The sequence below is a fragment of the Peromyscus eremicus genome, chromosome 14 (assembly GCF_949786415.1).
Source record: "Peromyscus eremicus chromosome 14, PerEre_H2_v1, whole genome shotgun sequence".
NCBI classification, from domain to species: Eukaryota; Metazoa; Chordata; class Mammalia; order Rodentia; family Cricetidae; genus Peromyscus; species Peromyscus eremicus.
Genome location: NC_081430.1, coordinates 27,665,796 through 27,687,510, shown reverse-complemented (window position 1 = coordinate 27,687,510; position 21,715 = coordinate 27,665,796). Strand labels below are relative to the sequence as shown.

The window sequence follows — 21,715 nt, the reverse complement described above, 5'->3', positions numbered from 1 at the left end:
GGACTTCCAACACCACAAATAAATAAATAAATATGTTAAACAAGACATAACTCATTAGGCACCGCTTGAAAGGCAGGACCGCTCAGGGACCACACAGGCTGCAGCAACCGACCCAGCTCAGGCAAAGGCAGTTGTCACAGGAGGAGCCGGAGCAGGACCTACAACTTACGCTACAGCAGAAAGAATCTTTTGTTATTCTAGGGAGGAAACCAAGAAGAGCTGCCCTGTGATTCAAGTGCACCCTCCAGGGTGCCTACGTCATTCACCAGCTGGAAGCGCCCCTCACGGGGACTTTGGAACCCAGTGCTCAAGTTCTGAGCTCTAAGGGGGGGGGGGGTGGCGGGAGGGGGGCGGCGGGTTTCCTATGGTACCCATATCCACAACCCAGGAATATTACAAACTTGTCCTTCTGCTTGCTCTCAGCCCCCCCCCCCTTTTTGTCCTCCAAAGGAGGACGTGGGTGGAGCTATATACCGAGTCTGGGGTTCTGGGTGCACGATCTTTTTCTTAAGCACCTAGCTCTGCTCTAGGTGGGGTGGAGAGGAGGGAGGAAGGGCCCAGGGAAAGGTGAGTCTTCTTTGAAAAGTTGCCTGGTCATCCTCAAGCTGGGCTTCCTTATCAGTAAGGCTGTGCAAAGGGAGAGTGGTGATTGGGGAGAGTCTGATACCCGCTCTGAGCAGAGTCCGGCCCCCGCTGACCTGCACAGGGTTGAGCGCAAGCTGGGGACTCAGCCCCAAGGAAACACATGGCGGTAACCGTGGCTCAGCTTAAAGAAACAGAAATAGCAACTTGAGAGGGTAAGGGTCAAACTGAGTGGACGATGTTAAAAGTTTGTGGTTTGAACTAGCAGAACTGGGAGGGAGCATCGAAGTTACTGGGCTTGGCGAATAGAGTTGTTCAAAGTAGCAAGCGCTGTGTGGGGAAAAAGGAAGGACTAAGAAGATGGCCCGAAAGTCTTCCCAGTTGACCCACAAATCTCTCCATTTTACCTTGGTCACATGGCTTTCCTAGGTCCGGCTAACCAGGCGCTCTACTACAGCACTTGGTGTCTTGTTATCACTCGCTCACGCCTGCTCCCCCCTCCCTCTTTCCGGCCACTCTCCCCCTCCCGGCAGTGCCCGGCCTCAAAGCGTGCTGATCCTGGAAGCGCAGGTGCCGTTACGGAAAACGCCTCCAGATTCCAGGTTCTCAGGCTGGAAGTCCTCCACACTGTAAGCGCGACTCTTCAAGGCGGTGGCGTAGTAGTCGACTGGTTCTTCCGCCGCATTGTCCATCCAGCTGAGGCACAGGATGCGCTGGAAAGAGCGCTTGAAGTTGTCCGACAGGAAGCCGTAGAGGATGGGGTTGGCACAGCTGTTGGCGTAGCCGAGGATGACAGACAACTGGCTCACGGTGGCGTCGTCTTGCTCAGCGAACACATTGACCAGCTGTACCACGTAGAAAGGCATCCAGCAGATGACAAACACCATCACCACCATCATCACCATTAAAGTGATCTTGCGCTCTGAGCGCTTGCGCTGCTGCCAGCCGGCCTTGAGGGCCACCATGCGCATCTTGGCAATGATGAGCACGTAACACAGGCAGATGGCCCCGACAGGCAGCAGGAAGCCCATGAGAAATGTGTATAAGACGAAGCCCACCAGCCAGCGCTGGGCGGGCTCGGGCATGAGCATGTTGCAGGCCACGGTGCCATCGCTGTTGGCGGCTGTGCGTGAGAAGACCACGATGGGCAAGATAACCAGGAGAGACAGCACCCACACGCCCAGGTTCACCACCTTGGCTACAGTGGGCCGACGGTAGCGCGCTGCCTTGATCGGGTGCACCACAGCGACATAGCGATCCACACTAAGCACAGTCAGACAGTAAATGCTGGTGAACATGTTGACCGCGTCCACGCTGAGCACAAGGCGGCAAAGTAGCGCGCCAAAGGGCCAGTGGCGCAACAGCGTGGAAGTGACCAGAAAGGGCACGCTGAGCATGAGCAGCTCATCAGCAATGGCCAGGTTTAGAATGTAGATGTTGGTGGCGGTCTTCATTTTGGCATAACGCAGGATCACGTAGATGACCATGGAGTTCCCACACAGTCCCACCAAGCATACCACGGAGTAGATGAAAGAGATGAGAATGGCGCTACCCTGGCCCTCGCTTAAGGTCCCGTTCTGGGAAGCGTTTCGTCCCGGTTCCTCCATGCCGTCCGCAGCGCCGGCCCCGGGGCCCCTGCTGCAGGCGCCTTCCCCGCAGCTGCCTGGACTGGGGCTAGGAGAAGAGGAAGGAGAGGAGGCGGTGCCATTGGGGAACATCCCGGCTGAAAGGGGCCGGTGCGGCTGCGGGCTAGGGCGCTCACCTTGCGCCCTTGCTGCCTGCGCCCTCCCCGAGCTCAGGGCTCCCAGCTCGCAGCTCACCGCCTCCTGGCGCCGCCTGGCAGAGCGCAGCAGCTGCGGCGAGCGCGGCTCCTACCGAGGCCGGCGGGGCGCATCGCCCAGCGGCTGCTTGCGCGCTGTCTCTTGCAGCAGCTCTGTGGGTCCCGGGCACTCCCGAGCGTGGAGAGGAGAAGCCAAGAGGCTAGAGCCGCCGCGCGCGGTACAGCCATTAAGTGGAGTGGCTCTGGACTGGTGAATGATTAATAAGCAGCACCATCGCGTCAGCAGCTACGAAAGGGGGGGGGGCACATAGGTGGTTTATTTCCTCCCTCCCAGCTGCCCTCCCCACCCCCATTTCCAGTCCCCTCTAGGCTCAACTCAAAGATTGCTTCAGATTTCTCTCACAGCATCTTCAGGCACTCCTAAGACGGACCTGAGGAGTTTCTCTACCTTTCCAAAGGGTAGATACCAGCCAAGAATGTAGATTCTGTCCCATTCCACCCCATAGTAAAAACTAAAGCAAAACCCCAGACATATATGTCTGGAGTTCATCTTCTTTTCTCTCAGTTGCTGCTCTCTTCTGGTGATGGGAGGGACCCCACGTTTCCCTAGCTGCTCTCCGGGACCCTAAACACCCACCTCCTTTCCGGCTTGGCCAGTCCTTCAAAGCTGAAGCTGAAGATTTCAGGCCTTCGGATCCCAAAAGTCGATGTCTCCAGATGGCCCTTGCAAAGTGCTTGTGAGGTCTGGCGGTGCGCTGACGTTCTTTGCGAGGTCCAACTCCCTTTGGGGCTGGCCACTGCACAAGTGCCCACGCAAACACTGAGTGGTGGAAACCAGACCTAAGCCAATGGCATTATGAACACGAAGGACCACAATGATGTGCTAGGGGATGCTGATTTAACACATCCATCGCCCTCTGCTTTGCAGCAGGGAGTGTTAAGGGAAAGTGAGTGAACCATTGAATCTCTAACGAAGCTTCTAGTGCCTAGAGTCCCCCCCCCCCCTTTCATCTCCCCCAGGAATATCGACTGCAGAAACCAGGACGAGGGGCAGAGAGCTCAAGAGGAGGCTGGCACTCCCTCCGGAACCTGCCAGACTCGGTATTGGAAATCCATGTAGGTGTTCACAAGGGAAAGATTAGGCTGCGCGGCTTGTAGCTGCTGCGCCCGCGCGAGCGCGCGCGTCCCTGCTGTACTTTGTACCCTGGAGAGTTGGCCGGGCGGAGGGTGGAGGTGGAGAGCGCCAAGACCTGAATAGGCAGGCATGCCAGCTTTAAATCTGCCCTGACTGGCTGCGCAGATGATCGAACTGTCATCAAGCCCGGGATCAGTGGCGAGGCATTTAGACTTTCCCCCCGTAGAATACTAAGAGATACAAGGGCCTTGAGGTATGACCCCTCTCTGGTCCAAGTGCCAAAACCATTACGACGTGGATATCAAGGCCTGCGGGCAGGACCAAAGCTCACTGACTTCTTCTAGGAACTGTAGGCTTCTGCTTGGGAAAGAATGGATGGTGATTTTTTTATTTTTATTTTTTTAGGGACCCTGAGATTTCCCAGAATTCTGAGCCTAGTGTCTCTTTGGCCTTGCAGTCTCTCCCTGTCAAAAATTCAGTCTCCTCCTTTTTCGTGGATGCTGCTGTATTCCACAAAATCCCTGCAAGTCTTTGCCTGAAGCGAGCCAAGCTTCTCCCCCTCCCCCGCCCCACCCCCTCACTCCCGGAAATACTGGCCTGCCTTAGCCCAAGGCTCACTCTGAGCTTTGCTGCCTGCAATTTTTGCTCCATAGTCATCTTCTTCTCCCTCACCACCTCTCACATCTACTTCAAGAGGTGGAAAATTTGAAATTAAACTCACGGAAGCTGTTTCTACCAGACAATCTAGAATGCAAAACTGGACACCGCATTAAAAGTAAAACATTTATACTCCATGTCCAGTTGCTTGTTCCCAGCAATCACTTTTACATAGGTGCTTCGGTTTCCAAAACTAAGTGCGCCGGAAGGGAAAGAATCACGTGTTGTGTCCAGGATGGCAGTCAGATTAAAATCAATGACCACAGACTCCCTAGGAGTGTGTGCGACAGACGCTGAATTATTCATGAGAAATATGTTGGAGTGGAATTCGAAATTTGGGAGGATTGGGGCTGTTTAAGACATTGCTTTACCTAAACAAACCACCTTGCCTGAAGTGGAATGTGACTCGGAAGTGAGTTATGTTTCTAAAACAGAACATACAAAACAACACGTATGGGGCGGGTGACGTCCATTGGGTTTAAAAAACAAAACTGAGATTTGTCCTAGAGGAGTATTTTCCTTGCCAACCCCGGACATAGTTTCGATGCCTTTGCCAGCCACTGACCAAAGTACCCGGCTGTATTTCTGGGATGCTTTTTCAAAGGTCACCATTTAGAGGCATTGGCTTTGATCATAGTGACTGGGGCAGGGGTGGGAGTTTATGAAAGGCAGTTTTGTCGTCAGAATTTCATTAAATTCACTTTGCAACTCATCATAGAAAAAGGAGCTTCATTCAATTAAGTTATGGCTTCACATACAAATGAAGAAAACTGGACAAGTATATCTCTTTCTGGTCGTAGAGGGTTTTTGATGATGTACTACATATTCATAAAGGATTTTGACAATAGGTTGGCTATAATTTTTAAAAGAAAAAAATGTGAACAAAGAGATGGAAAAATTTGATCACTCATACATGCTCGTAGAAATAAAATCATGAGGCACATCTTTGCAAACAAGTTTAATAATCTTTCAAAAACATTATGAACCAGCATTTCAGTCTCTGTCCTTTGTCCCTCAAAATTGAAACCAAGTATTGGAGCAATAACAAAAAAAGATAAATAAAGAAAAGAAACAACCCAAATATCACCAACTGATGTATGTGTGAACAAAAATATGGTATATTAATCGGTAAAATATTACTCTTCCTTTAAAAGGAATAAAGTGCTGATTAGATACTGTACGGATGAAGTTCAAAGACATTTTAATAATAAAAGAAACCAGTCTCAAAAGGCAATAATTACTTCTTTCAGTTCATACAAACTAGTCTAGACTACAGAGACAGGAAGTAGATTAATGATTGTCAAGGGCTGGAGGAAGAAGTAACTGGCTCAGGTATAAAGTTTCTTTTGGGGCAAGGAAAGTATTTTAGAATTTAACAATGGTAGTAGTTTCAGAACAGTGTGCCTATACCAAACCCCCTTGAATGACACACTTAAATGGCTAAAATTATGGATTTTATGTGAATTTTATTTCATTAAAAAGCATTTGAGATGGATATACGTCATGCTTCTTTTATTAAACCTCTTCAGTCAAGTATGTCTCATCATTGTGTCTGTGACTCTCTGCCCCAGGAGCAGATAAAGCAAAAGGCACTTCTAGCTAAGCAATATATTGTGAAGTTGGGACCCAGGAGCCCTGTCTAATGTTTGAACTGATATCTCTAAGGCCTTGAAAAGCTGCCCATCCTCAAGCTCTCATGTCTTTGGTGACCATCTTTTCCTGTGCCTCTTCCAAGCTACAAACATCTCTAGAGAGGAAAAATGTTTTTTTTTTTTGTTGTTTTTTTTGTTTGTTTGTTTTATTGTTTTTCCTAAAAAGACAAGAATGAAAAGGCCCACATAAGAATTGTAGGTCCTCAAGCAGACTCTTCCTTCCATCATTATAAAACTAAACTCCCCTGTGCAGTCTTGAACCTGGTGTACATTTGTTTATTAAACTCATCACACCATACTGTTGGTTCATATCTATTTGTCTATACCCTGATGTAGAAGTTTTTTGAGAAGAAAAAATGTTTTATTGAGGTTTCTGTTCCCAGAACCTAGCAAAATACTCGAGAAACTACCCTAAATCTCCTTGTTCTTTATTTTAAAGATACTTCCTTTTTCTGTACTAGCCCATGAATTGTAGATATAAAGATGTAAATATGGGTCTTTAGAAGAACTTGGATGTCTGGGTGATATCATCATAATTAACAATTCCTCATACATCTAAATCATTCTGAAAATTTTCGATTTGCATGTCCTGTATCAACAATTACAGTGCTGACCATTCATTGATCATTCTTGGTCTTAAATTTCTTGGCAGGGAAAGGGATCTGGGAAAGCAGTAGTACATGCTTTAGTAGCTAATGATGGTTATTTAATAGTATCATGCAGTGTGAAAGCCATTATACATGGAAGATCATTTCTTTTTAATTGTAGTCCCGAATCTCAGTTGGTTTGGTGAAATAGTAATTATCACAAGCTCAAATTCTTTGTCTGTCAAAAAAAAAAATAACCTGCCAAAGTGGTTTTTCCAGTTGGAACCTATGTTCTAATGCATTTCAGGGGCAAAGGCACTTCCTGGAACATACTCTGTACTCAACAGCTTCAGTCATGTTTGAAAACACCTGTCTGGGCAGATGGGAGCAAGCCGAGTATAAGGGGTGAGCATCACTCAGCAATATGGCCCAAAGTAGAGTATGTGGCACTTGGGGACCATCTGGCATGAAGCAGTTAATGAGATGACAGTCTAATAAGAAAGTTACTAGGGCACAAAGTGGCTATCTGGCTAAACAGCAACCTTAGACTCCATCTCCCAGGGATGCCCAATCACTTCACAGCAGCCCAGGCAGCCTGTGGTGAAGTTCATCACCAATCTTAGCAAACCCACTGGCCTGCTGATTTTCCTATTGCCTCTTCTGTGAAACAGCGTGGTAGAGTCTCTTTTGTGCTTTCAGAAAAGACACGTACGGTGTAACAGCTCATTCTTCCCTATGGATTCTCTGCTGCTAAATAATGCTTCTAAGAACACACACATTCAACACATATACAAAAGTATTCATTATTATTAATGGATAAATAATGGAATAGAAATGGCCACATGCCACCTGTATTACTTTGAATAGTTCTTAGCAAGAATATATTTTTTTTCTGTAATAAAGCTTTTGTTATTTAAGGACTTTAAGATGGGTAGCATTAGTTTCAACAATTTTATTCAAACCTTTCTTTTACTATTATTTGTCTCCCCCCACCACCCAGTGGCAATCACAAAAGAAAAAATGCTTTCAAAGTAACAAAGCCACATTTTTATTTCTTTTGGTACCTCAAATGATGTTTGATTCTGCTCAGAGCACTTAAATACTTACAGCAACTTGCCCATTCCTTAAGAAATGGCTGTTCTTTCAGAGCAGGCCACAGGTGTCAATCAGATTCACCAGCCATATAAGAGAACACAAAGCCAGGCAAAGGGCTGAGTGTGGAAGAGAAGACAGTTTTGCAGAAGGAAGCTTAAATCGGCAGTACTCTTTTGGTACTGCCACTTTGCGCCCATCTTAAACATGTTAAAACGGGAGTCTGGGCCAGGTTATGCCAGCCAAATCACTGTTACATTCAGGTGTCCTAAAGCACTGAGGGGCCTCTGCCCTCCTTCCCATAGGAAGACAGGCGGAAGCAGCTCCCGCGACAGTCTGGTTTTGCCCTTATCCAGAGGGAGGTCAGAAAACATGAAAGCCCAGTGGAGTCACCTGACTAGTTAGGGAAACAGCTTTTGTGTACTGTCTAGATCAGTCAAGTTTTCATGGCTTCTGCCCTTGGTCTAGGACCTTGTTTCTTATATTAACTTACTTTTATGTTTTGATATTATTATGGGCACAAAATTGACACTAGAGCAGAATAGACTTAACTTCATAGTTGCATGGGGGTATGTTCATAGACAAACATGGTATGTACTCACTCATAACAGGATACTAGATGTGGAACAAGGATGACTGGACTGCTACTTACATCACCAGGCAGGCTACCTGGAAAACAGGACCCCAAGAAAGACACAATGACAGAGAAATGGAATGAGATCTACATGAACAGCCTGGACATGAGTGGGGGTAGTGAAGGGCGAGGGTCAAGGGAAAGAGAGCTTAGGTGAGTGGGAGATCCCAGCTTATTTCTTTATTAGAAGTAACTAGAAATTAATTTCTAAATTCCATTATGTATGAATAATGCAGTTGTAAATATAACTTGGCAATTAATTCATTAACGTAATAAAAAAAATTCATTGAATGCCCACTAGGTGACAGGCACTGTTTTAAGTTACTTTTTGAGTGGCAAAAAGGTTAACCAAATTCTTATTCTCATGAAGAAGGAAGAGGAAACAGGTAGAAAAACAGGTATTGTAGCTGCGTTTAGTAATATATCTAAGAAGGAAAAAGATATGAGTGCTGTAGAGTGGTGTAGGTGTGGGCATATTTGACAGGGTTAGACCAAAAGGAAAAAAAGGTGATGCTCAACTGCCCCTCAAAGATGTGAAGATAAAGGAACACACATTTGGGGGTGGGGGTTGCTCCAGCCGGAAGTACAGCATGTGTGTAGCTACCGTGTAGATACCTGCAGGTGTAGTGTGGTTTTTGTCAAGTTGTCACACCTGGAAAGAAAGACCCTCTGTTAAGGAATTGCCCGCATCATATTGACCTGTGGGGATGTCTGTGGGGGTATTTTCTTGATTGCTAATTGATGTAGAAGGGCCCACTCCACTTTGGACCTTAGGCAGGTGGACCTGGGCTGTATGAGAAAGGGAGCTGAATGTCACCCTAACAGTCAGTAAGCAGCACCCCTCAGCGGTCTCTGTTTCAGTTCCTGCTTCAAATTCCTGCCTTGGTTTCCCTGAATTGTAGAGTCTAACCTCTAAGCCACATGACTTCCTTCCTCCCCAAGCTGTTTTTGGTCAGTGTGTGTCACAGCAACAGAGAGCAATGGGAACATGTAGGTTCAGGCACACTGAGGTGACGCCCCATTGCCCCTCTTGTGTTTATTCTGTCTCACTACAACCAGAAGTTAGAACACATCTGGGAGTCTGCAGAGGTAGCTTAGCAGTGAGGAGTATCTGTTGCTCTTGTAGAGGGCTAGGGTTTGATTCTCAGCACCCACATTGTGCTCACAACCATCAGGAACTCCAGGAGATCTGCCCTCTTCTAGCCTCATGGGCACCAGGCATACAGATGGTACGCAGACATACAGGAAGAAAACTCTCATACAATGAAATAATAATACATACTTTTAAACATTCTGGGTACAAATTGTGGTTGGTTCCTTTTAATTGTTGTCTCCTACAGAGAGCTCATGAAGCTGGTGATCTATCTGCTCAGAACAACAGAAGTTCCCAGGTACAACTACAAATTTCCAATCGGAACCTGGAAGCCCCCATCTGAACTAGATTCAAAATGGCATCCTTAATGATCCCAGTATTCCTTACCTGGAGAGCTCAAGCTCTTTTCCAAGGACAGAGTGGGCTGGCCACATGGTAGGTCCAGAACTTCTATGCCTAAATCAAGTGGTAACTGTTCAGGAAAGGATGATGCAGAGGAGGTGTGCGTGTGACCATGAGGCCAAGATATCTACGCTAGTGTACATGGTATTGCTTACTGTAGGGGATAGAGTCTAGGGTGGAAATCCAAGTCAATAAGTTACAGGTGGGTCAGGTCTCAGGGTACAGATCCTGAAGAGGCTACTTTGGACTTTGTCCTCCTAGGTCTTAATGAATATGATTGACATATATGTTTTATTTAACAGATTATAAACTTGATTTTATAACTTGAAGGATAATCAAACAGGCAAAGCAAACAAAAGAACTTTAATCATTGATGCTTACCCAGGCCAGTGAGGAGCTGGAGAGAGGAAGCCACATCGGTCACTGTGGCTTTTCCTGATCATCTTGATGCTTCTTATTCCAAAACAGGATATTGTACTTCACTCAGATAGGAGTAATAGACACATAACAATGGGTGCAAACAGCCCCCACCCAAGTATGTAGAGGCCTGGAAGGACAGTGACAAATGACAAAGATATCCATAGTGGTTTTCATCAGGTGGTTGGATCATGAGTGTTTTCTTTTCCTTTCTGTAGAGATTTTCTATTTGTTCAGATATGACTATGTATTGTCTTTTAAGGTAAAGGTAATGAAAGATTTTAAAAAAATAGTTAAAAAAAAGCAACTCTGGGCCATAAGTGTCTGCCCTATTTAACAAAGGATTTGCTCATTAATTTCCTCCTTAATTATTTTGACTGTCAGTAAAAATAACACTAATAATTATTAGTGTTATTCTAATACTAAAAATTAACATATTACGATGCAAATTGATTAACCAACAAAATGTACAGAGCTGAAAGTGGTAGATAGAACAGAAGCAAGGACTGAAGGGTTCACTCAGCTCAATGGCCAACTGACTCCTTGTCAGTCTGTAGCTCCCACCTCACAAGATAGCTGTGGCGATGTGAATCACATGAAGGGATTTAAGAAAGCAATCATTGTGTTGCAGTACTGGGCTACATGTCTTATCTATTCATCCTGTGCAGATGGTTGATCTCTTTGTGCTCCAGCTTCTTCATTCATAAACTGGAGATAGTTGTGCAACTGCTTGGTAGAGTACTTAAGCAGAATAAACATATGGCATGTTTAGAATATTGATACATACTGGGTATCATAAAAGCATTTAGATATCACAAACTAATGTCTATAAAGTATAGATTGCAGTGTAACATTATTATTGAGCTACCAAAAAAATTTAAGAAGTCGATTTTCCCCTATGGCTCAAAAATTTAATAACAGGAAATCTGGCATTTGATATTTTTAATTCTTGAGCAATCTTTTTAAAAATTATTGAGCAATTACTGTAGAAAAGTGACTTATCCTTTAATTTCCCTCCTTCTTATGCAGCCAGTTCTATAATTCAATACAGTGAACTACATTCTATTCTGGGGTGTTTGGACATGCCACATCTTCAGCTTAAGTAACTAGTGTTAATCACCCTTATTAGAACCAAACCAAAGTCAATTTAGTCTACCCACATCATAAGGAATTTTGTCTAACCACCATGCTCACCAGTTCAGCCTAACTGTGTGAAAGTTACAAAGACACAATCTGCCTTAGTTTCCAGTGAAGCCTTCAAGATGATCATTATGGAAAATATATTCACCTCCCATAGTTGTTATTCTCTCCAACCTTCACTCACTTGTAAGAGTAGAAAGGAAGATTAAAAGACAAGCTGTTTGTTAGAGATAGTTTGAAAGCACTGTTTTTTCTCCTAGGAAGGAAAATAGACGTCATTGCTTATACCACCAATGAAGTACGGGGGTTTTCAGAAAATCACCCCCAGAGCATGACAGTGCCTCCTGAGATGGGAGAAGACCCGGGAAATGCTGTCTCACTCTCACCTAGATAATTTAAAGATAAGGAAGAAGCTCATTATTAGAGTGATGGACTTGATCCCCACAGAGAGCAGGCAGAGGCCGTGTTCTCCTCCCTCACCTTAGGTAGAGGAAAATGAAACTCCAGTATTCCAGGCAGACAGGTGGCATCAGGAAGTGACTTGGACAGGCAGGAAGTTTGTGAATCACAGCAGGAGTTGAGTGGGTATAGAGGCTGATGGAAGGGGACTTTGGGAAAGGGATGGAGAGCAAAATGTTTCCCAACTCATAGCACAATTGAGGAGAGAACATGTCAAACCCAGAGGGTGCCAATGCAGACAGGATAATGACTGCTTGGCTCAAAGAGGAATTGTCCCATCCACCAATGTTCTTCTCACGCCTCTGCAGGAGCTGAAGACAGTTAACGTAGTGAAGAAGATGTGATTTTTTAAAAAAGTACAAAGAAATGAAAAATTAACCTCTGCCTTCTTCCCTACTGGACAGAGACAAAGACTTCAGTTGAATGAGAAATCAGTTCAATTTAGTAAGAAATTTTAAAATAATGTCTGAAAATGATACTGTTAAGCATATGAGAAAAAGAAGCTATGGTCTGTGTGAACAGTTTTAGCTTCTCTCCTGGCTAGACTTTTGTCAACTTTTTTGTCAACAAGTTAGAGTTATCTGGGAAGAGGAACCTCAAATGAAAAAAACAAACCAACCAACAAACAAAACCCCTCCATTAGCTTGCCTGTAGGCAAGTCTGTAGGGCATTTTCTTGACTAATGATGGATGTGGGAGAGGCCAGCCCACTGTAGGTGGTGCCACCCCTAGACCCAAGGTCCTGGGTGATATAAGAAAGCAGACTGACAAGACATGTAGAGCAAGTCAGCAAGCAGCATTCCTCAGTGGCTTCTTCTTCAGTTCTTGCCTCCAGATTCTTGTTTTGAGTTCTTGCCCTGACTTCTCCTTAGTGACAGATTGTGACCTCAGAGTTCAAAGATGAAATAAATCCTTTTCTCCACCAGTTGCTTTTGGTCATGGTGTTTTATCACAGCTACAGAAACTCGAAGACACTATCCTTAATCCTTTCAGCTACACTGTGTGGATGTTTTGATGGGCTGCTTCCATTTTGTAGGTGAGAAACTGCAACCCAGAGAGGCTAAGTAACTGGTCCAAGTAAGGCAGCTAAAGGACACGGGGCTTGGGTTTGACTTTAGCTGTCTACCGCAGGGTGTGTAATCAGAATGACCATGCCACACTGCCGAGCTCTCATCTCTCACACCATCAAAAGATAGGTCTCGTGCCAAGAAATCACATAAACAGCAAATTTCAGTTACTCCTGTGTTTCTTGCATTTCTCAATGAATCTAACAGTCGCCTCTATTTATCTGAGACATGAAAGGTACCACATAATCCTATAATTATAAGTATTGAATAAATTTTGGAAAAAAAATCAACCATAGCAATATTTTAAGAAATGCGAGGCCGATGAAGTATGGGAATGTATTTGCCAAAGAAACTTCATTATCCGTAGACTGCTGACCTGCTCCTCACCTCTGCATTGGTTGTGTGGTCAGTGCAAGGAGACAGCTTCACATCACCTGTGTTCAAGTCCCTGGCCTTGCTGCCTGCTTCCTCTCATAAGAGAATTTCTGCATAGCTTTTTCTGATTGATTCTTGTGCTCCTTTCATATCTCACCTTTGCCCCTTCTCCAGCAAATGTGTATTTCATAATGGGTGAGCTGAGACACCAGAGAGAAGGCAAAATGCCGAGAATGGCTTTGAAATGGCTCATCTGGACTCCACGAAATCAGAGCCAAGATGTATGCCCAGTAATAAAGAAGCATCACTCCTGGAAAAAAAATCAGTTAACACAATGAATCCCCTAGAGCAGAGGTTCTCAACCTTCCTGCTGCTGCAACCCTTCAATATGGTTCCTCAGGTTGTGGTGACCCCCAACCATAAAATTATTTTGTTTCTACTTCATAACTGTAATTTTGCTACTGTTATGAATCATAATGTAAGTATCTGTGCTTTCTGATGCTCTTAGGTGACCCCTGTGAAAGGATCCTTTGGCCCCCCAAAGGGTTCATGACCCACAGATTGAGAACCACTGCCCTAGCTCAAGTATATGCACATTGTAAGTGGCCTAGGGACTTTCTACTTGGACTTTCATTGATTTGACTGACAGCTATAGCCATGATGATGATAGGCAGATGGCAGAGTCACTGGAGAAGGAACACACTTCTCCCTGATTGAAACATTATGCCTCTGTTCACTAAAGTGGGAAATTAACATGTTTAGTCCATTATGCCTCAAATTCACTAAGAGTAGTAACTTAAGTGGGAATGATTAGAAATTCTGTATTCACACATGCATACAACACTAATGTAAACTCAAATTACCATATTTTCCTTTTACAATTCTTTTGATGAGAAGCTTTTAAATAACTACAATATCTTAGAATCGATAGAACCAATTTCACACCTGTAATGTTTCAGCATTTATTTTCTTGGAAAGGTCTCACTCTAGTTATGAAAACACATACTCTTAAAATCCACCAGGGGGAGATTTCAACACTGGGAACTTGAATAAGGAAAGTTACAGATTTTATTCAGCTGTATTTCAGGTGACAGTTTCTTCAACTATGCCTAGATTTGAAGTTATGTCTTTTCAAACAATTCTTGATGCACTGATCTCTGGACTGAGTGGCTAGGGGAACTGATGACATATTACTGGGTCTTGTTAGAGATTTCAGGTGATAGCTGTATGTCTCAGGGAGAAGGGGTATTTGGTTGTGGATGAGTTGAGGTCTTGTGTCTCCAGGGCATGGATCAGAGGAAAGAGTAATTTGAGGTTATTTCTACTACATATAATGTCAATTTCTATTTTGAGTGACTCATAAAACTTTGATCTTCCTTGGGAAGCTTTAAGACTTAGGATACGACTGAAATACTTTGTAAGGGTGATAAAAGAAGAAACAAAATATGTACAAGGGATATTTTATGGCAAATTGTTTTCTTTGTAAAGGAATGACATCATTGCAGAAATTCTTATATAACCAACCAATGCCACCATGTTCCAATCACCTGTATGTACAAATTTTATAAAGAGATAATCTCTATAAGGGTAGTGCAAAAAAAAAAAAAGAAAAGAAAAGAAAGGAAAAAGAAAGAAAGAAAGAAACAAACAAACAAAGATTGATTTTGAAGTCCAAGGACATTTTCAAGATTCAGTTAACCCCTGTTACCATGCAGACATTTTCCTGATACAGAGCAAAGCAGCTGCAGTTTCATGCATTTCTCACCCTAGAATGTAGAGACCAGATGGAAAGGTCACTGATGCAGACGCCCTCCTAGCCACTTCCCTACCTGCCACAAGAGGTGATTTTTTTTTTAAAATACAAATGACACAGTTCTTTCTATCAATAAATCACATCTTTGTTCTCGTGAGTCACACACACACACACACACACACACACACACACACACACACACACACACCTCCGCTCCAGTGTAGTCTAGCATACAAACTAAGCACACCCTGTAAGACACCTTGTGAGAGAGCGCTGCCTCCTTCCCTTTCTCTTTTTCTTCCATAGCCCACGCATGCAGCAGATTGATTCCTTTCTTCCAGGAGACGTGCAACTCACTTCCTACCGGCCCCCTTTGCAGGACTTCAGGGCCCAGAGACAGTGTAGTTTGAGAAGCAATAGTCAAGCCAGAATGAACACCTATCTTTGGAACAGGACAAAGATGGGGTTAGGGGTCCCAACAGCGGCAGGGGAATGTGCCATGCTTCCTTCTGGAATTCCGAGGACACAGCAGAGAATCAAAAATGACTTTACCATGGGTGCCCAGTTTCATTGATGAGCTCTGTGCCTGGAGCAGACTGTGGAACCCAGCAGGAAGGTGGATCGTGAGAGCTGGCACAGGGATGTTCTAGCACCAACAGTGTAGACAAGTGGTCAACACCGGAAGAACCTTCAGGGGGGTTGGCATTGGGTAGGAAGCACTGCTGTAGCTTGATGTGACCTGGGAGAAGAGGGAGCCTAAGGAAAGAAAGAAATTTCTCACTAATGAAAAAGAATTTGATGTCTTGCACACAAGCAATGGTTCTTTCAAATCACCCCTTTGCTCTCCTGCTACCAACATGCTCCTCAGGAATCAGATGGAGAAATGAACACCCCCTAATCCGTTGCTCCCTTCTGACTATACTTGGAGTTTCAGATTTCAGAGACACTTCTGCCTGTGCTCTTAGCTGTTTTATTTATTTTATTTTATTTTTTGTCTATTTTCTACAATTGGCAAAAAAAAAAAAAAAAACCCTCAACATTGACCAATTTGCCGCACTCTTTCTCCATTTGAAACGGGAGATGCTGAGTGGGCACTTAAGAGATTCCATAATAGCTTGCAGTCATTTCTACCACAATCACTGTAGCTCATCTCAAACCAGGCCCAGGCCCTGCTGACTAGTCTTGGATATGCTCCTTACAGTCTTCCCTACAACTGATAGTTCAAATCTCAGATCACACCACTCTTCAAGTACACTACGTCATTGGGACATTTTTTTTTTTTCTAACAGTATTTGAACCCTTTATCTAACTTTAGAAAAAGTAAAGTTGCCTATGAAGCAGATGCTCCCCCACCTTGCTTTTCGTACTCCAGAAGCTTGCCTGTATCCAGACTCCCTCTCCTTTCTCTCTTCTTGAAGAAAAGACATTCCTTCCTCAGGTCCCCCCACCACACTACACACACTCACTGTGCTATGGATTTCTAAGAACTACAGCTTCCTTAGGGGAACTTCCATAACTAGTGTGCTGCCTTTTCTCACCTGCAGTCACCTTGCCTTCCTTAGGAGGAGCAGCAGGGTTCCAACGTTATCTTTATGAATCCTATAATAATTTTATATACCATTGTATTTGTATATCATCATATGTGTTCTCACAAAAATACATGAATGGCTACCATTTCATTTTTAATAGCTGAAAAACTGGAGCATAGAAATATTTTCCTTTTGAATTTGTCTAAGATCTCACAGCTAATAAATGACCAATTTTAATTTAGCTGTCTAGGTTGTATTAGATACACACCAAGCACGAATGTGTGTTTGATTTTATGTGTGTGTGAACATGTGTATGCGTATATTTCTGCTTGTGTGTGTTTCGGTGCACTTATACGGGTGTGCCAGTGAAAATGTGGGGGGGGCGGGGGGGGGGAGAGAGAGAAAAAGAGAGAGAGAGAGAGAAAGGTCTTTCACTTACCTGGAGCTTACCAAGTAGACTAGGCTGGCTAGTCAATGAGCACTTAGGATCTACCATCTCCATCTCTGGAGTGCTGGAAGTATAAGCATGCACCTCCATGGCTGGTCTTACCATGTCCATTCTGGGGACTGAATTCAGGTCTTCGTGCTTCCACTGCAAGAACTTTGACCAACTTCATTATCTCCCCACCCCTTCGTACATGGCCAGCATACTTGCTACTTTTCTCATTGCTGTAGAAAAAAGTAATAAAGACTGACCAAAAAAGCACCCTAAGAATGGAAAAGTCTATTTTGGGTCAGAATTTGGAGCTGTAATCCTTCATGGCAGGGAAGCCATGGCTGCAGAAGGTGCAGCTGCTGGTCACAGTGTGTCAACAGTCACGAAGCAGAGGGATGAATGAATGTTAGTGCTCCACTCACTTTCTCTTTTTTATTGAGTCCCAGGACCCAAGCCCAAGAAACCACGCCATCCATATTCAGGGGCTGGGGGAGGGTCTTCCCTTCTCAGTTACATTAGGCTGGAGTCTCCCTAACAGACATCCCAAGAGGTTTGTGTTCAAGGTGATTCTGAACTTCCTCAAGGTATGAAGATTAGCCATCACAATCTGTAGACACTTGCTCTCTCAGTTTATCACAGAATTTCCCTTACTGAAGCCATCCAGGTCTCCTGGTTGCTGCTTTGGCTTAAATATGCTTTACTCTCTCTAAAACTCATGCTGAAATCTGATAGTCATAGTGACATTGTTAGAAGGTGTTACTTAAAAGACCATTGTTGAAAAAGGACCAGTGCTTTTCTAGAGGGAGTGGGCTTGTTTGTTGTAGAGCAGGTTTTTATAAAGTGAGGCTGCCGACGTGTTCCTTCTCTCTTGCAAGTGCTACTTGTCTGCCCACTTCCTGCCAGGACTTAGGTAGCACAAGTCCTTGGCCAATGCCATGCTCTTGGGCTTCTGAGCCTCCAGACCCATGAGCTTACATAAACTCTTTTCCTCATAAATTATCCCGCCTTAGGAAGTTTGGTTACAGCAACCGAAACTGAAATAACGAAGCTAGGAATGTAGGCTGACTCCTTGAACTCCAAAACTTGGAAGCCTCAAATCAAACAAAGTGGTTACATGTTTGAGGTCATCCCGTTGTTTCAAAAACACCTGGGTTCGGGGCGTGGGGGCAGAGACAGAGAGACAGACAAAGACAGAGACATACCTAGAGAGAGACAGAGAGAGAGAGACAGAGAGAGAAACAGAGACAGACACACAGAGAGAGACAGGCACAGAGAGACAGAGAGAAAAAGAAACAGAGAGAGAGAGAGGGAGGGAGGGAGAGAGGGAGAGGGAGAGGAAGAGGAAGAGGAAGAGGGAACTGACAGTTGCCAAATATCGCGAACATATTTTAGATTTTATATTCTCTACGTTTAATTAGCCGTTGACCGTGTTGGTAGTCTCTCCTACCTGATGATCTTTTCCCTATGTTGTTTCCTTGACATTTTCTTACCTGAGGTTTTCTTTGTCTCTGAGCATTGCTTTGGTTAATAGCACCAGCATCATGACCTCGTTTTATCCACTATCCAGCAGACTCGCATGCATTATTGCAGTCACAGCTCTATTTTTTTTACTCACACATCTGGCATACTTACCCCAGCTCTCATCTGAGTGCTTGCTGCCTCAAAGACATACTTAGATTGTTTACATGGAGCTACGTTCAGCATTTGCAAAACTGCATCACTCCCCAAATCTGCTTTATATTATGTATTCATTTAAGCTGTATGTATTTGTCACCTAGTATATGCTACATATCACTGGTAACTGTTCTAGGATCATAGAGGTGTATTAAAAGGTTGTTAGGATATTCTTTATAGAATTTATATTCTCATGGAAACTGCTGTATCAGTTTTACATGTATTAGCCAAGGTTTGATAAGCAGAACCTTTGTAAGCATAATGTGCCAAGGAATGTATTAAAGAAATAATATATTATATAATCATAGCAGAAGTTAGGAAAATCAAGGCCTGAAAAAAGAAGCTGGAGGACCACAGAAAAGTTATTTTGCAGGCTTCTGAAACAGAGCATGGGACTGTGGACATAGAAACTTGGGGAGAACTGGTGGAGATGTCCAGGGACAGCTCTCCCCCATTTTCTCCTGCATCTAAGACCTTTAGAGACTAATAGCTTCTGTTTCCGTCTAGCTCGAGAACTCACAGAAACAGGCCCAGGATGCAGCTCCAAACCACCACAGCCACATAAAGAACTGGTGATAAATTCTACCTTTGATACATCAAATCTACTTTGGAACTCTTTGTCTTTGAATAGATGAGCAATGAGAGAGGGTAAGATAATAATAATATAATAGACATTCATCTCATAGGTGCATTCAAGGATGCTGTGTGACAACGGGAGCCCTGAAGCCATCAGGTGTGTATAACAGAGAGATTTGGAGTCCTCAAGATAAAACCATGTTTCAGTTGTGACAAGAGGACTGAATTGAATAAAATCTCCCCAATTTTGTGTCTACCCAGAATCCCAGAATATGATCTTATCTGGGAATGGGATTTTATTAGATGTAATTTTAATCAAAGATTTGAAAATCAAATCTTTAAGGATTTTTAGGGGCCCTATGTCTAATAATTGGTATTCTTATGAGACAAAGAGAAGCCAAACAGACTCCCAGGGCAGGAGGCCACATGTAGCCAGAGGCAGAGAATATAAAATGGATCCTTGGAGCCACGAGGTACTAGAAAGGGCAAGAAAGTTTTCTTTCCTCTACAGCTTTTAAAATGATCATGATTCAAGGACACCTTGAGCTTGAACTTATGGTGTCTAGAATTGTGAGAGACCTGATCTCTGATGTCTTAGCTGCTATATTTGTTCTAATTAATGATAGCAGTTGTGATGCACAAAATAGACTATCTGCAAATACATTACAACTTGGAAATAAGACTGATTTTTAACCTTTTTTTTCTATTCTATCTAGATGTCTACTTGCACTGTTGTTAAGACATGTGTTTTCTATTTAGACTAGGGAGAGGAGATTCTGTTGCAAGCACTCAAAACTGTCAACACAGAAGAGGTGTCAATGAACAGGAGAGAGAGAGAAAAGACAATCAGAAGAAACTGTCTCATTCTTTAAATCTCTCCTGTGCTAATTAACTAATGTGTAACTAGGCACTTAAACCTACCAACTTTACCTCCTGATACTGACATTTTTTACACTGTACTAAAATTACTTTACATTTGAAATTTTCCAGTTGCACATGCTTTTTGTAGACTGGGGAACAGAAGCCAGAGTGGACACAAAAGAGAAGTCCTGGAACACCAATTCTGGGACCTCTGGAAGAACAGCATTGCTAACCTCATTTATCTGGGGGGCTGTGTCAGATGACAGGTAAGGCATAAACATAAAGAACAAGTAACTATCCACAACCCTCTCCTGCCCTGCCACCCGCCCTGGGACCTTGCTCCAGAAACCACAAGTAAGATTCCCCCATCACAGCCTGATGTCTACTCCAAGACTTTGCCCCAGCTATCATACACAAGGCTGTAGCAATTGGTAAAATACCCATTGCTCAGTCACACCCCACTGCATAGCCTCTCAGAGACCTTGACCAAACAGCCATACATGTAGCAGTCAGTGGGAAGAATCTGGGGCTCAGGACTTTGCTCAAGCAGCCTCGTAAGTTTGATTACCAATGGTAAGTCTCCCTCAGCCTCACCTTGTCATGTTACCTGCCCTGTGACCTTGTTAAGACACCAGTGACCTCCAGGTAGCCAGCAGTTGGAATTGTCCCAGTATTTATACTCATGGATCAATACTGAGTGTCTGAAAACCTGAGCTTTGAGTGCCTCCTAGTTAGTTGGTTCAAAACCAGCCAAGTTAGGGTAGCAACAAAAACAGAACCGAACTCTCACTCAACACAAATGATCTACAAACACATATTAAAAGATACAAACAGCAACTTAACTGCAGATGCCCAGGTCCCAAGGCAAAAACAAAAGAAATACTAAAAAAAAAGACAATATACTATGCCCAAGACCATTAAGCCTATAGTAATGGTTCCCAAAAGGACAGCTTACATGAACATCAGTACATGGAATTTAAAATAACAGTCACGAATGTGTTCAAAGAGTTCAAAAGGGACTTGAACGATCTTGAACAAGAAAGAAATAAAGCCCTGACTGAAGTCCAAGAAAACACAAATGGTTGAATGAAATGAAGAAGAATAAAGTAAATTCAATAAAGAAGCAGAAATACTGAAGAAGACCCACACTGAATTGAAGTTGAAAATTAAAAATTCAACAATTTAGCAAAACACTCATTGGAAAATCTTACCAACTGAATGGATGAAGCAGGAGACAGACTATCAATGCCTGAAGGAAAGAGAGAGGACTTGGATCAGTCAATGAAAGAAAATAGGTTAAAAAAATTGTGAATGGAATATGCAGGAAATTAGGCACACCGTGATTAGATTAACTCCATGGATTATGGTCATAGAAGGAGAATAAGTTCACCTCGAAGGCATAGGACACATCATCAATAAAATCATAAAAAAATTTCTCAAACTATGAAAGAGATACTTGTATGAGAAGAAGCATGGAGAACCCTAAACATACAGGACCAGAAAAGAACTCTTCATGTCACTCTATAGTTAAAATACAAAATACACAGAAAAAGAAAGTGTATTGTTGAAAACAGGAGGAGAGAAGCCAAAATCAAATGTAGAGACAAACATGTTAAAACAACAGCTAACTTTCTAATGGGAACTTTTAGCCGGAAGACCTTGGAGTGATGTATTTGAAGTCTTAGAAGACCACTGGTGCTAATCCAGATGTTTACTCCTGGCAAAATTATCTGCAATTGTTGAAGAAGAAAGAAAAAATTCCCATGATATAAGTAGGCCAAAGGAATTCAGATCAATCAAACCAGGCTTACAGAG

The 21,715-nt window shown here is 43.5% G+C and overlaps 1 protein-coding gene across 1 annotated transcript; it reads right to left on the bottom strand.

The window, feature by feature from the left end:
* Positions 1 to 1,124: 1,124 nt before the first annotated feature.
* Sstr1 (somatostatin receptor 1) lies at positions 1,125 to 2,300 on the bottom strand. Its single transcript, XM_059279998.1, has one exon. It carries the CDS (start codon positions 2,298 to 2,300, stop codon positions 1,125 to 1,127), a length of 1,176 nt encoding a protein of 391 aa, XP_059135981.1.
* Positions 2,301 to 21,715: the final 19,415 nt, after the last annotated feature.